The sequence below is a fragment of the Budorcas taxicolor genome, chromosome 25 (assembly GCF_023091745.1).
Source record: "Budorcas taxicolor isolate Tak-1 chromosome 25, Takin1.1, whole genome shotgun sequence".
NCBI classification, from domain to species: Eukaryota; Metazoa; Chordata; class Mammalia; order Artiodactyla; family Bovidae; genus Budorcas; species Budorcas taxicolor.
Window position 1 is genome coordinate 26,543,547 of NC_068934.1, and position 14,903 is coordinate 26,558,449.

The 14,903-nt window shown below is 39.3% G+C and overlaps 1 protein-coding gene across 1 annotated transcript in view; it reads left to right on the top strand.

Moving 5' to 3' along the window:
- UEVLD (UEV and lactate/malate dehyrogenase domains) overlaps window positions 1-14,903 on the top strand; it is a 54,997-nt gene that overhangs the window by 10,330 nt on the left and 29,764 nt on the right. The window contains exons 3-4 of the mRNA XM_052662184.1: window positions 4,501-4,566; window positions 10,139-10,302. Of these exons, the coding sequence (XP_052518144.1) occupies window positions 4,501-4,566; window positions 10,139-10,302 (230 nt within the window). The remainder of the gene's footprint in view (window positions 1-4,500; window positions 4,567-10,138; window positions 10,303-14,903) is intronic.

Here is a 14,903-nt window from a genome sequence, read left to right on the forward strand (position 1 = left end):
GAAAATTTGGGGTGTTAATTGAAGTATTTCTTAGGAATAGCTAATTTTTGTTTTGTTTTTAATTTATTTTTAATTGAAGGAAAATTGCTTTACAGTATGGTGTTGGTTTCTTTCTTTTTTAAATTTTTATTTATTTATTTAATGAATATATTTGGCTGTACCACGTCTTAGTTGTGGTGTATGAGGACTTAGCAGCAGCAGCAGCAGCATGGGATCTTAATTCCCTGACCAGAGATTGAACCCAGGAACCCTGCATTGGGAGCATGGAGTCTTAAGCCAATGGGCCACCAAGGAAGTCCCTGGTGTTGGTTTCTACCAAACATCAACATGAATCAGCCATAGGTTTACCCATGCCCCCTCCCACTTGAACATCCCTCCTACCTCCCTTCCCATCCCACCCCTCTAGGTTGTTGCCAGCCCAGTTTGAGTTCCCAGAGTCATACAGCAAATTCCCTTTGGCTACTATTTTACATATCAACTCAGTTCAGTGGCTTAGTCCTGTCCAACTCTTTGCGACCCCATGGACTGCAGCACGTCAGGCCTCCCTGTCCATCACCAACTCCTGGAATTTACTCAGACTTATGTCCATTGAGTCAGTGATGCCATCTAACCATCTCATTCTTTGTCGTCCCCTTCTCCTCCTGCCTTCAATCTTTCCCAACATAAGGGTCTTTTCAAATGAGTCAGTTCTTCGCATCAGGTGGCCAAAGTATTGGAGTCTCAGCTTCGTCAGTTCTTCCAATGAACACCCAGGACTGATCTCCTTTAGGATGGACTAGTTGGATCTCTTTGCAGTCCAAGGGATTCTCAAGAGTCTTCTCCAACACCACAGTTCAGAAGGATCAATTCTTCGGCGCTCAGCTTTCTTTATAACTCTCACATCCATACTTGACTACTGGAAAAACCATAGCCTTGACCAGACAGACCTTTGTTGGCAAAGTGATGTCTTTGCTTTTTAATATGCTGTCTAGGTTGGTCATAGCTTTCCTTCCAAGGAGTAATTTAATTTCATGGCGGTGGTCACCATCTGCAGTGATTTTGGAGTCCCAAAAAATAAAGTCTGACACTGTTTCCACTGTTTCCCTATCTACTTGCCATGAAGTGATGGGACCGGATGCCATGATCTTAGTTTTCTGAATGTTGAGCTTTAAGCCAACTTTTTCACTCTTCTCTTTCACTTTCATCAAGAAGCTCTTTAGTTCTTTTTTACTTTCTGCCATAAGGGTGGTGTCATCTACATATCTGAGGTTATTGATACTTCTCCCGGCAATCTTGATTCCACCTGGTGCTTCTTCCAGCCCAGCGTTTCTCATGATGTACTCTGCATAGAAGTTAAATAAGCAGGGTGACAATATACAGCCTTGATGTACTCCTTGTCCTATTTGGAACCAGTCTGTTGTTCCATGTCCAGTTCTAACTGTTGCTTCCTGACCTGCATACAGGTTTCTCAAGAGGCAGATCAGGTAGTCTGGTATTCCCATCTCTTTCAGAGTTTTCCACAGTTGATTGTGATCCACACAGTCAAAGGCTTTGGCATAGTCAGTAAAGCAGAAATAGATGTTTTTCTGGAACTCATTTCCTTTTTCCATGATCCAGCAGATGTTGGCAATCTGATTCTTCTGCCTTTTCTAAAACCACCTTGACCATCTGGAAGTTCATGGTTCACGTATTGCTGAAGCCTGGCTTGGAGAAGTTTGAGCATTACTTTACTAGCGTGTGAAATGAGTGTAATTGTGCAGTAGGTTGAGCATTCTTTGGCATTGCCTTTCTTTGGGATTGGAATGAAAACTGACCTTTTCCTGTCCTGTGGCCACTGCTGAGTTTTCCAAATTTGCTGGCATATTGAGTGCAGCACTTTCACAGCATCATCTTTCAGGATTTGAAATAGCTCAACTGGAATTCCATCACCTCCACTAGCTTTCCATTGCTGCTCTGCAGATAGGTTCGTCAGTACTATCTTTCTAGATTCCATATATGTGTATGAGTATACGAGAATTGTTTTTCTGACTTCCTTTACCTGTATAATAGATTCTAGGTTCATCTACCTCATTAGAGTTGACTCAAATGTGTTCCTTTTTATGGCTGAGTAAATATTCCATTGTATATGTACCATTGTATATGTACCATAGCTTCTTTGTCCATTCATCTGTCGATGGACATCTAAGTTGCTCCCATGTCCTAGCTATTGTAAATAGAGCTGCAGTGAACGTTAGGGTGCATGTGTTGTTTAAATTTTTTTTCCTCAGGGTATATGCCTAGTAGTGGGATTGCTGGGTCACATGGTGGCTTTATTCCTAGTTTTTTAAGGAATCTCCATACCACCTCCTATAGTGGCTGTATCAATTTGCATTCCCACCAACAGTGCCAGAGGGTTCCCTTTTATCCACACCCTCTCCAGCATTTATTGTTTGTAGATTTTTTCACAGTGGCCAAAGAATAGCTAATTTTATGTGTGGAAGAAATGATTAGATTCTGGCCCATCTTTTTCTTGCCTTTCTTGAATAACACCCTGGCATCTGGTACATAAATGCCAGGGATGAGGGATTTAACAGCTACTATTTGTTGAACACCAAATATGTTTCCAAATGTTTTATCTATATTATTTTACAACCAGAACTGTGAGGTGAGTATTATCATCTTCAGTTTTCAGAGAGTTTAAATAACTTGCTTAAGATTATACATCTAGTTAAGCATGGAGTTAGGGCTTGTATTCATGTTCATCTTGCCCTCTGCTTAAATAATACATGATCTTTTACAGTGTCTTCCTTCATCTTATAGATTTAAAGCTTTGTCGTACCAGTTAATTCTTTATCTCTTTTCTGTCATCTAGAGAAGTGAGCTATGGTGCCATTAAACCCGCAAGCTATAGGATTAATATTGCCAATGTACATTTTGTTACTGAAGACGGTGTTGGTCATGTATTATAATCATTTCTCTTTTGGGTTTTTGAATAATTTGCTTGGACAATGACTGTAGTTTCTGTACCACATTTCCGGATTGTTCTGTGTCCCTGAGAAACAATCTCTGTTCTACCCCTCTGTCCATTTTAGTTTTTGCCTGAGAGTGACCCCTTCACCCGTTGTTATTTTTCACCCATATAGTTCAAGGTAAATATGTGTACTTATGTACACTCTTGGCCTTGAGTTTTCTGTTAGCCTAGCTTTTCCTCTTCTCCCTTTCTGATAAGTCTTCAAATCTATTTAGACTTTTTTCTTACACTGCCCAAGTAGCATAGTTAGCTACTGAGGTCTTAAAAGGACCTTGTTCTAAGGCAGTTTGACAGTTTGAAACCACATGTAGTGTTTTCTGTATCCAGGTCAGAAAATAGGGCATTAGCTGTCCGTCAGTGTGTTCCAGTTATTGATGGATAAGTTGAAACTTCAGGAATGTGAAGACTGAAAAAAGGATGAGAATAATGGAGTTTGAGAAGTCAAAGATTATTAGTAATCTTTCTGGAAGGTCACTTTCAAAAATAAAACCTTTTTTTCTGATTATAAATTTATAATCTGATATCTGAAAGTGACTATTAACTGATGTTAATAAGCACAGGCTGCTCACTGTGGTGGCTTCTCTTGTTGCAGAGCACAGGCAGGCTTCAGCACTGCAGCGCTCGGGCTTGGTAGTGGTGGCTCGAGGGTTCTAGTGCACACGCTCTGTAGTTGTGGTGCGCAAGCTTAGTTGCAATGCGCCACATGGTATCTTCCTGGACCAGGGATCGAACCCGTGTCCTCTGCATTGGCAGGTGGATTCTTAGCTACTGAGCCACCAGGGAAGTTCAGAAAGGAGTTTTATTCAAGCCAAGCTGAGGATCATAGCTTAGGAGACAGCCTCTCATAAAGTTCTGAAGGGCTAGTCTGAAGAAGCATGGTTTTCAGCACAGTTTTATATGTCAGAACAAAGAGCATCAAACGTGACAGGGGTTCATTCCTTCAGGGTTTCAAATAAAACATTCATGAGCATACACACAGTGAGTCAACATGGCCTTGACACCTGTGAAGGGAACTTGATCATTGAAGGAGTACCAGCATTGAGGTTTTAGGGCAGAGAGGCATTTATCTTTGTCTTCAAAACAAACATTCTTTGTTCCTGGACAATGTATCCTTTTCTTTCATTGTTAAAACAAATTTAACATGATGTATGTTTAAGGGGCCACAAAACTGGCTATTCTAGTTAGCATAAAGCTTAAGTTAAATAATGTATGAGCCAGGATGACTTCCCCATATCTCAATATGTAAAACTTTCTTCCATCACTTCTAAGTAGGAAAGCAGGCCAAGAACTTGGGATTTAATATCAAAGTTCTGTGTTCTTTCAGCTACCTGCTCTGCTTTCCAAGAGAACATCATTTAGTCCTTTGCCCATGTCAATGTATTTACTGATTTGTAGAATATGGTATTTACAAATTGTGTGTTTCTGTATGTGTGTATGTACATGCATGCCCGTTAATAATACAGTTCTTCCTACTTCTGATTGCACTTTTGGGGACTTTTTTTTTCTTCTAGTTTTCAAAGATAGTTCCCAGAAAGACCTACTGAATTTCACTGGTACTATTCCTGTGATATATCAGGGTAAGTATGGAAGTTGAGAAAATGTGGGAATTTTGTAAAAGAGCAATTTAATTAGAACTTGTATTCATTTAGTTCCATAACATTCTCAAAGTACTTTTTAAAGAACATTTTAAAAAGCTGGTTGATTTTTAATTAAGTAATTATTTATTTTTAATTAATTAATTTTTTTGCCACACCACGTGGCTTGTGGGATCTTCATTCACCTGCTGCTGCTGCTGCTGCTAGGTCGCTTCAGTCGTGTCCGACTCTGTGCGACCCCATAGATGGCAGCCCACCAGGCTCCCCTGTCCATGGGATTCTCCAGGCAAGAACACTGGAGTGGGTTGACCAGGAGTCAAATCCTGGCCCCCAGCAATGGAATCTTGGCGTCCTAACCACTGGACTGGCAGGGAATTCCCTCACTTAAAATGTAAATGATCTATACTGAACCTTACTGGATATAGCAGAATGCTGTCCCAGAGAAGGAAGGCCTAGGTGTTAATATCAACAAATTCAGTTCAGTTCAGTGGATATTTATTTATTGAATGTCAGCTGTCTGCCCACTACCCTGCTAGGTTTTGAGGTACACAAGTGATCCGGACAGACATAAGCCTGTGCTTGTGGAGTTTACTCTGCTTTCCATAGCAAACTGCGGGGGTTCCACCTTTTTTTCCCATTGCATGTTTTGCTCCCCTTGCTTACCCTCTATGATGTAGCATTCTCCCTATGCTATAGGTGAAACTGAATCCTGGTCACGTGGTTTATCTGAGCCCACATAGCTGGTTATCAGACTGGAACTTAGAACTCCAATAGGAAATTTTTAAAACACAGAGCCCATTAAAACTCAAAAAAAGCAACATATTTTCAGATGACCAGACAGGTTAAAATAGTTAAGTATTGCCCCAAAAAGAAACAAAAAATCACTAACTAAACACTACCTAAATCACTATTAATTCATAGTTCTTAGCAACCCCTGTGATTTCAAGGGTAGTTGCATATCGACAGAACTTACGGATTTAAATGAATCATTGCTTGTTAAATCATGTAGGGAGGTAACAAGAGGCCATAAAAGTTATCTTAAAATGTCACTTGTTGGCCCTCTGCATCTTCCTGGAGCTGTAGAGTCATTGATTCTGATGCTAGTAGTAATTCCAAGGTAGTAATGCAATACGTTTTCATTTTGTAGTACACCCTTTTTTTCCCTTTTGCTTTTGACTAGAGTTATATCAACTCCTTGTGAGGCACACTAGTTATTTCTAAGCTGATAGGAGGAGGTCAGAGTCTATTATCTTTCTTGTCTGTAAGGTGGGCCAATGGTAGAGCTTAACTCTAGAATTTTGAGGATTAAATGCACTGCTCTTAAGTAAAGCTCTTGGCTTTTACAGTTGCTGGCACGTAGTAAGTGCCCAGTTAAATGTTGCCCATTTATTTCTTTGCCTTTGTTGCTCTCTTCTGGTTACTAGTTTTGTTAATATAATAGTACATACTGGGCTTCCCTGGTAGCTCAGTGGTCAAGAATCCACCTGCCAGTGCAGGAGACACGGGTTTGATGCCTCATCAGGGAAGATCCCACATGCTGAGGACAGCTAAGCCCATGCCCTACAACTGTTGAGCCTGTGCCGTAGAGCCTGGGAACTACTGAGCCCATGTGCCACAACTATTGAAGACCAAGCGCCTTAGAGCCCTTGCTCTAGGAGAAGCCACCTCAGTGAGAAGCCCGTGCAGTGCAACTGCTCACAGCAATTGGAGAAAAGCTGTGCAGCAAGCCAAAAGTAAATAAATAAAAAATTTAAAAACAGAGGCCAAGTCTTATCAAAATAAAATATAATTTTAAAAAATACATGTTCATGCTAAAAAATTTCAAACAGTTGAGAAAAGATGAGGTTAAGCTTATATCTAACCTCCCATTACCCAGTCCTAATCTGCAGGTGAATCTTCTGTTGATATTTCCTAATATATACCTGCAGAAATTTTTTGGATTATTTCTTATCCCTCCAGATTGTGTCAAGGTGGTGATACACTTTTTCTTCATTCACCCATTCTTTAGAGATGTGTATCACACCCATCTGAACTTTTTAATACAGCTAGCTCAAATTATTTTCTTATGATATAATTACTTTAAACCCAAGGACTTTACCAGGAGTTCTGAATCTTGGGTAATGAATTACTGAAAGTAAATGGGCAGGCTAGGAGGCAGGGCATTTGCTGACAAAAAGGAATGAAAAAGAAGGAAGAAGGGCAGAGAGAATACCAGTAGTGAAATCTTACAAGTTCATTTCAGTCACTAAGTCATGTCCGGCTCTGCAACCCCATGGACTGCAGCATGCCAGGCCTCCCTGTCCATCGCCAACTCCCAGAGTTTACTAAAACTTACGTTCATTGAGTCGGTGATGCCATCTAACCATCTCATCCCCTGTCGTCGCCTTCTCCTCCTGCCTTCAATCTTTCCCAGCATCAGGATCTTTTCAAATGAATCAGCTCTTCACGTCAGGTGGCCAAAGTATTGGAGGTTCAGCTTCAGCATCAGTCCTTCCAGTGAATATTCAGGACTCATTTCTTTTAGGATGGACTGGTTGGATCTCCTTGCAGACCAAGGGACTCTCAAGAATCTTATCCAACACCACAGTTCAAAAGCATCAATTCTTCAGTGCTCAGCTTTCTTTATAGTACAACTCTCACATCCATACATGACTACTGGAAAAACCATAACTTTGACTAGACGGACCTTTGTTGGCAAAGTAATGTCTTTGCTTTTTAATATGCTGTCTAGGTTGGTCATAACTTTTCTTACAAGGAGCAAGTGTCTTTTAATTTCGTGGCTGCAGTCACCATCTGCAGTGATTTTGGAGCCCCAAATAATAAAGTCTGTCACTGTTTCCACTGTTTCCCCATCTATTTGCCATGAAGTGATGGGACCAGATGCCATGGGAATCAGGCTCACACGTGCTTTGTCATGAGTGTGATATTAAAATGCATAAATGCAGCTGGGGAGGGCCATTGATGGAGACAGCAGAACCTTGATCAACCAGGAAGATAACTTCAGTAGACATTAGTTTCCTTTTCTTTAAAGGGTAGTGATTAACATTAGAAAATGGCTCCACTGAGATTGGGACTACCACTCCAAAACAAAAAAATTGCATGGCCTAAAGAGTGGCTTTTAAGTGTTTGATTGTGACCCACAATAAGAAATACTTGCATATGCATAGTTATATATGTATATAACTGAAATTCCATACTACTTGCCATTGTATTTTTCTGTTTGATTCCATTTAAAAATTTTATTGTTTGCAGTCCACTGAATTAATTTCATGAGCTATTGATTGTGACCAGCATTTGAAAAATGCTGGTCATTATATACTGGTCTAGAGTATATAATGTTAGAGTGAATTCTGGAGGAATGTGACGATGTGTCTCAGTATTTGTTAGTCATTTTTTGGTGCTGTGATCACATGACTTTATAATCATAAAGTTAAGTTTGGACCAACAGCTATGTCTGTTCCCATACTGTAAGTACTTAGATACTGTGTATGGTGTCTGGTGTAACCAGACTTATTGTGGGGACTATTTTGCAGTATATAGAAATATTGAATCATTATGTTGTATACCTGAAACAAATATGTTATATGTCAGTTATACCCAAATAACAACAAAAATTTTAAATACTTCAATAAAGTTAGAAGAGGAATATGGTTCTGAGAATTGCTGATATAAAATAATAAAAATCATCCCAGGACATTTCTATTATGTACTGCCTTTCAGTCCTTTAGAATTACATGGGAAGCTTTTAAAAAATGTTGTCCAGACCTGGTCCCATTGAATCATAAACTTGGGGGGCAAGGACTGGGTATTGGTATATTTCAGAGTTCCTAAAGAGTTTCTAATACACAGGCAGAGCTGAGTATCATTGTGCTTAGAGGAGAAGGAAGCAAGATGAAAAAAATATAGGATTTCCTTAGTGAGAAAAGATTTCTTCAGTAGAGGAGAAAACTTTTTATTTATACCTTGCTTATTTCCAAAATGGGTTTGAAGATAATTTTTAAAATTGCCAAACCATCATGGTACTTACTATGCTTCCCAGGTGGCTTGGTGGTAAAGAATCCTCCTGCCAATGCAGGAATTGCGGGTTTAATCTCTGGGTTGGGAGGATCTCCTGGAGAAGGAAATGGTAACCCACTTCAGTATTCTTACCTGGGATCCCATGGACAGAAAAGCCTGGTGGACTGTAGTCCATGTGGTTGCAGAGTCAGGCATGACTTAGCAACTGAGCACAACATGGTACTTACCATGTCATGTACTATTCTAAGCATTTTATGTACCTTAACTGATTTTATCCTTACAACAGTCCTGTGAAGTGGGAGCTTTTATTACTCTTTTTTGCAGAGGAAGGAATTGAGGCACAGAGAAGTTAAGTAACTTGCCTAAAATCCTATAGCTAGTAACTTGTGGAACTAGGATTTGAACCTGTGCATTCTTGCTCCTGAGCAGCCATGTTTGAAATACACTGAAAACCATATGCAGTAAGACTGTGAAAGCAGGAGCGAATATCGGGAGATCCAATGGGAGGGTTAAGGTGATTGATCAGATTTCTGGTTTAAGGTTAGTTTTTGCACCTGGCTTTAGCTTTGGGCTTCCTCTAAACCAAAGCAATCAGATTTTGGCCCTCACACCTGACGCGAAGAACTGACTCACTAGAAAAGACGCTGATACTGGCAGAGATTGAAGACAGGAGGAGAAGGGGACGACAGAGGATGAGATGGTTGGATGGCATCACTGACTCGATGGACATGAGTTTGAGTAAGCTCCGGGAGTTGGGGATGGACAGGGAGGCCTGGCGTCCTGCAGTCCATGGGGTTGCAAAGAGTTGGACATGACTGAGCGACTGAACTGAACTGAAATGAGGCATGATATACATGGTTATATAGCACGTTACATGGTACATGTACATGGAAGAGCTTTCACTTGGGTCCCTATCTCAGTGTACTAAAATTTAAGATCCACTGAATGAGGTGACTGTTAAGGTTATTTTCAGCTCTGAGTTCTGTGTATCTAACCCAGCTTGTATATTACGGTATCTTTAATTAATGAGCACCTTGAGGGCTAGTCTCAAATTCATCTTTCATTCATTCATTCGTTATTTATATAAGAAACTTCTACTGAGCATCCGATATGTTAGGCACTGTAGTAGGGAACATGGGAATGAATAATATATAATCGCCTCTAGATGTTTATAGTGTTAAAGGGGAAATAGACTTGTAGACAAATAACTTGGGTGGAGCAAAGAATGTTACATAGAGAAAAAGTTGTATCCCATACTTCTAGTACAGTAGGTCCTATAAATATTTACTGAATTGAATTGAATAAGCTGGCCATTGTCTTGATTAATTTTCCTCAAATGTTATGCTGGTGCTTTAATGGAAACATATTTCCAATGTGAATGTGGATGAATATAGGGAAATAGGCCTCAGTTTACATAAACCCTTTACCTATACCTTTGACTAGACTTGTATCTTAAAATGCCACTTAGCTGTACCATAAATATAACATATGTGCTTTTCATTATTGTTTGAAGATGTGTTTGTTTTGTCTCAAATAGGTAATACATATAACATACCTATTCGTTTGTGGATTTTGGATTCTCACCCTTTTGCTCCCCCCATTTGCTTCTTAAAACCAACTGCAAATATGGGAATCTTAGTTGGAAAGCATGTGGATGCTCAAGGCAGAATATACCTGCCCTATCTCCAAAACTGGAGCCATGTAAGATCAATTTGGATTTTCTTTTGAAAATTTTTATTTTTCTGAATGTTTACCTTTGATACTGATGGTACAAATACGTTACTGAATTTTCTTTCAATGATATTCTTCTTATGGTCTTTAAACATAATTTGAAATTGAACTTCCCAGAGGTCACCCAAGTCCCAGAACCCTGGTGACAGCAGCCTGCTTGAATCTGCTCTCTCCAGGCCTGGGAGCCAACCATTGTTTACTCCCTGTCTTTTACACTTGTTTGCTGTTTGATACAGCAAATGAAGAGCTACTAGCAAAATATTGAGGCATTATTTCCTAGTTCCTCCCCAGTAAAGATTCTTGTGTAATAGGTGTGTTTATTTGTAGCTTTGCCTGTTTTTAACCTTTATGTAAATTTAATCATATTGTATATGATCTTCTATTACATGCCTTGTTTTAACTGAGTGTTAAGTTTTAAAAATTCACCCTGATGATGCATGAAACTAGTTTATATAGCTTATAAGCCCTCACAAGGACTTTGCTGGATAAGAGTCCAAGCTTCCACTGCAGGGAGCACAGTTTCAGGGCACTAATCCTGTGTGCCATGGGACACAGCCAAATAAATTGATAAATGTAAAAATATAAAAAAATATGGCCCAGGTTTAAAACACAAAACAAAAAGAAACCCTCAGATTATGCATTCTGTATATTTCATCTATCATTATATTGCATTTTTCCATATTAGACAGTATTTTCAAAACACATGGTTTTTAAATGGTTGCTGGATGATCCAGCATTAGGATATTGCATGATATATTTGTAAATTACTTTGTTAGAAATTTAATGATGAACATCCTTAAATATAAATATTTGTAAATATAAAATGTTTATACATCTTATAAATCTTTAGTAATTTTCTAATGATAAATCTCTAGGAATGTAATTATTGGATCACAGTTTTAAAATGTTTTGAAGGCTATTCTTATATTTTCCCAAATTGGCTTCCAAGAAGTAGACAGAGTCTTGTGATTCTGCCATTAATAGAAATCAGTGAAGGAGGGTATCTGGTTTATAGCACCCTTGCTGTAACGGGTGCTATAAAAGAAGGTATTATCTTTAAAACAAAACAAGCTTTGGCTTATCCCTATGGTTCATTTATTATTTTTATTATTTATTATGGATATAGAATATGCTCTGATTTTTATAAGTAAAACTTTTATGAAAAGAATTTATAATATATTTGTATATACTGAGAAAGTTGTAGGACAGGGATGTCCGAGAGGAGTGAGGTTAAAGTATAGAGGTGGTGTTAGAATTATCATTTCTTATTTTATATATGTACTGTAAAAGGATATGCAACTGTGGATGCATTTCACTTTGTTTTATGGTTTTCTATATTTTTCACATAAAGAAAACTTCTAAAGAGAAGAGAAAAAAAGAAAGGAAAAGATGCACACCAAATTGTCAGTAGTGGAGTTTAGATGGGGAGTTTACTTGATGAACTTGTAGATTATTTGCATTGCTTGGTGATTTAAATAATAAAATTACCAGTTAAATGTGATGAGTTCAGTTCAGTTCAGTCACTCAGTTGTGTCTGCCTCTTTGCGACCCCATGGACTGCAGCATGCCAGGCTTCCCTATCACAAACTCCTGGAGCTTGCTCAAACTCATGTCCATCGAATTGGTGATGCCATCCAAATCATCTTATCCTCTATCTACCCCTTCTCCTCCTGCCTTCAGTCTTTCCCAGCATTAGGGTTTTTTCCAATGAGTCAGTTCTTTACATCAGATGGCCAAGGTATTGGAGTTTCAGCTTCAACATCAGTCCTTCCAATGAATATTCAGGACTGATTTCCTTTAGGATGGACTTGGATCTCCTTGCAGTCCAAGGGACTCTCATGAGTCTTCTCCAATACCACAGTTCAAAAACATCAATTCTTGGCACTCAGCTTCCTTTATGGTCCAACTCTCACATCCATACATGACTCCTGGAAAAACCATAGCCTTGACTAGATGGACCTTTGTTGGCAAAGTAATGTCTCTGGTTTTTAATATGCTGTCTAGGTTGGTTATAGCTTTTCTTTCAAGCAGCAAAGCGTCTTTTAATTTCTTGGCTTCAGTCACCATCTAGAGTGATTTTGGAGCCCCCCAAAATAAAGTCTCTCACTGTTTCCATTGTTTCCTCATCTATTTGCCATGAAGTGATGGGACTGGATGGCGTGATCTCGGTTTTCTGAATGTTGAGTTTTAGGCCAGCATTTTCACTCTCCTCTTTTACATTCATCAGGAGGCTCTTTAGTTCTTCACTGTCTGCCGTAAGGGTGGTGTCATCTGCATATCTGAGGTTATTGATATTTCTCCCAGTAATCTTGGTTCCAGATTGTGCTTCATCCAGCCTGGCATATCTCATGATGTACTCTGCATATAAGTTAAATAAGCAGGGTGACAATATACCGCCTTAATTTGGAACCAGTCTGTTTTTCCATGTCCAGTTCTAACTTGCTTCTTGACCTGCATTCGGACTTCTCTGGAGGTAGGTAAGGTGGTCTGGTATTCCCATCTCTTTCAGAATTTTTCAGTTTGTTTTGATCCACACAATCAAAGGCTTTGGCATAGTCAGTAAAGCAGAAGTAGATGTTTTCCCAGAACTCTCTTGCTTTTTCAATGATCCAGTGGATGTTGGCAACCTGATCCCTGGTTCCTCTGCCTTTTCTAAATCTAGCCTGAACGTCTGGAAGTTCTCATTTTATGTACTGTTGAAGCCTGGCTTGGAGAATTTTGAACATTACTTTACTAGTGTGTGAGATGAGTGCAGTTTTGTGGTAGTTTGAGCATTCTCTGGCATTGCCTTTCTTTGGAATTGGAATGAAAACTGACCTTTTCCAGTCCTGTGGCCACTGCTGAGTTTTCCAAATTTGCTGGCATATTGAGTGCAGTACTTTCACAGCATCATCTTTCAGGATTTGAAATAGCTCAACTGGCATTGCATCACCTCCACTAGCTTTGTTCATAGTGATGCTTCCTAAGGCCCCCTTGACTTTGCATTCCAGGTTGGCTGGCTGGCTCTAGGTGAGTGATCACACCATCGTGGTATTGTGGGTCAATGAAGATCTTTTTTGTACAGTTCTGTGTGTTCTTGCCACTTCTTCTTAATATCTTCTGCTTCTGTTAGGTCTATACCATTTCTGTCCTTTATTGTTCCCATCTTTGCATGAAATATTCTCATTATCTTTGATTTTCTTGAAGAGATAGTCTTTTTTATCTCTAGTCTTTCCCATTCTATTGTTTTCCTTTATTTCTTTGCATTGATTGCTGAGGAAAGCTTTCTTATCTCTCCTTGCTATTCTTTGGAACTCAGCATTCAGATGCTTATATCTTTTCTTTTCTTCTTTGCCTTTCACTTCTCTTCTTTTCTCAGCTATTTGTAAGGCCTCCCCAGAGAACCATTTTGCCTTTTTGCGTTTCTTTTTCTTGTGGATGGTCTTGATGACTGCCTCCTGTGCAGTGTTATGAACCTCCATCCATAGTTCTTCAGGCACTCTGTCTATCAGATCTAATCCCGTGAATCTATTTGTCACTTCCACTGTATAATCATAAGGGATTTGATTTAGGTCATATCTGAGTGGTCTAGTGGTTTTCCCTAGGGCATGATAAAAATTTCTTAGTTGGGAGGACAAAATTGATGCCTTTAACCTTAATGCTTAGTTTTTTGGTTACTTGAGAAATAGAAATCTTATCATGTATTTATTTATCATGTATATTTCTTCATTTTTGAATTGTCTATCTCCATCCATTTTTACTCTGTTAAACAAAAAACTTTTCTTTTTTTTTTTTTTTTTTACATCTATGCTGTGTCCTGTTGTGTGAACTTATCTTTCCTATTTCCTCTTTGTGGTTTACTTTGGCATCTCTTTTCATAGTTTGTTTAATAAATACTCAGAGGTAGTCCCAAAATCTAGTCAAGGTTGTGCTTGCTTGCAGACAGTATTGATTTCACTTTCTGAACCTCTTTATTATAAGCCAGAACTAGTCTTAAAAGAAGATACGTTATTTAAATGGCCCTACTTAGAAGAATTACATTTAGGGGGAGTGGAGGGATAAATTAGGGGTTTGGGATGAACAGATACACACTACTATATATAAAATATGTAGAGACTTCCCAAGTGGTCCAGTGGTTAAGACTCTGCACTTCCAAAGCAGGGTACGTGGGTCAGCGAATGAAGATCCCACATGTAGCGCCGTGTGGCCAAAAAGTAAAAATACATGAATAAAATAGATTAAAAAGATCTACGGGATAGCACAGAGAATTATATTCAATATCCTTTTTAAAATGTTTATTTATTTATTCATTTTTGGCTGTGCTGGGTCTTCGTTAATACAGTGGCTGCTGTCTAGCTGCAGGCCACGAGCTTGTCCTTGTGGCATCTTCTCCTGGTGCTCAGCACAGGCTCGAGAGCGCACGGACTTCAGGAGTTGTGTCGTGTGGTCAGCAGTTGCAGCCCCCAGGCTCTAGAGCGCAGGCTCAGTAGCTGTGACACATGTGCTCAGTTGCTCCATGGCATGCGGGGTCTTAACGGATCAGGGATGGAACCTGTGTCTCCTGCATTGGCCGGCAGATTCTTTACCACTGA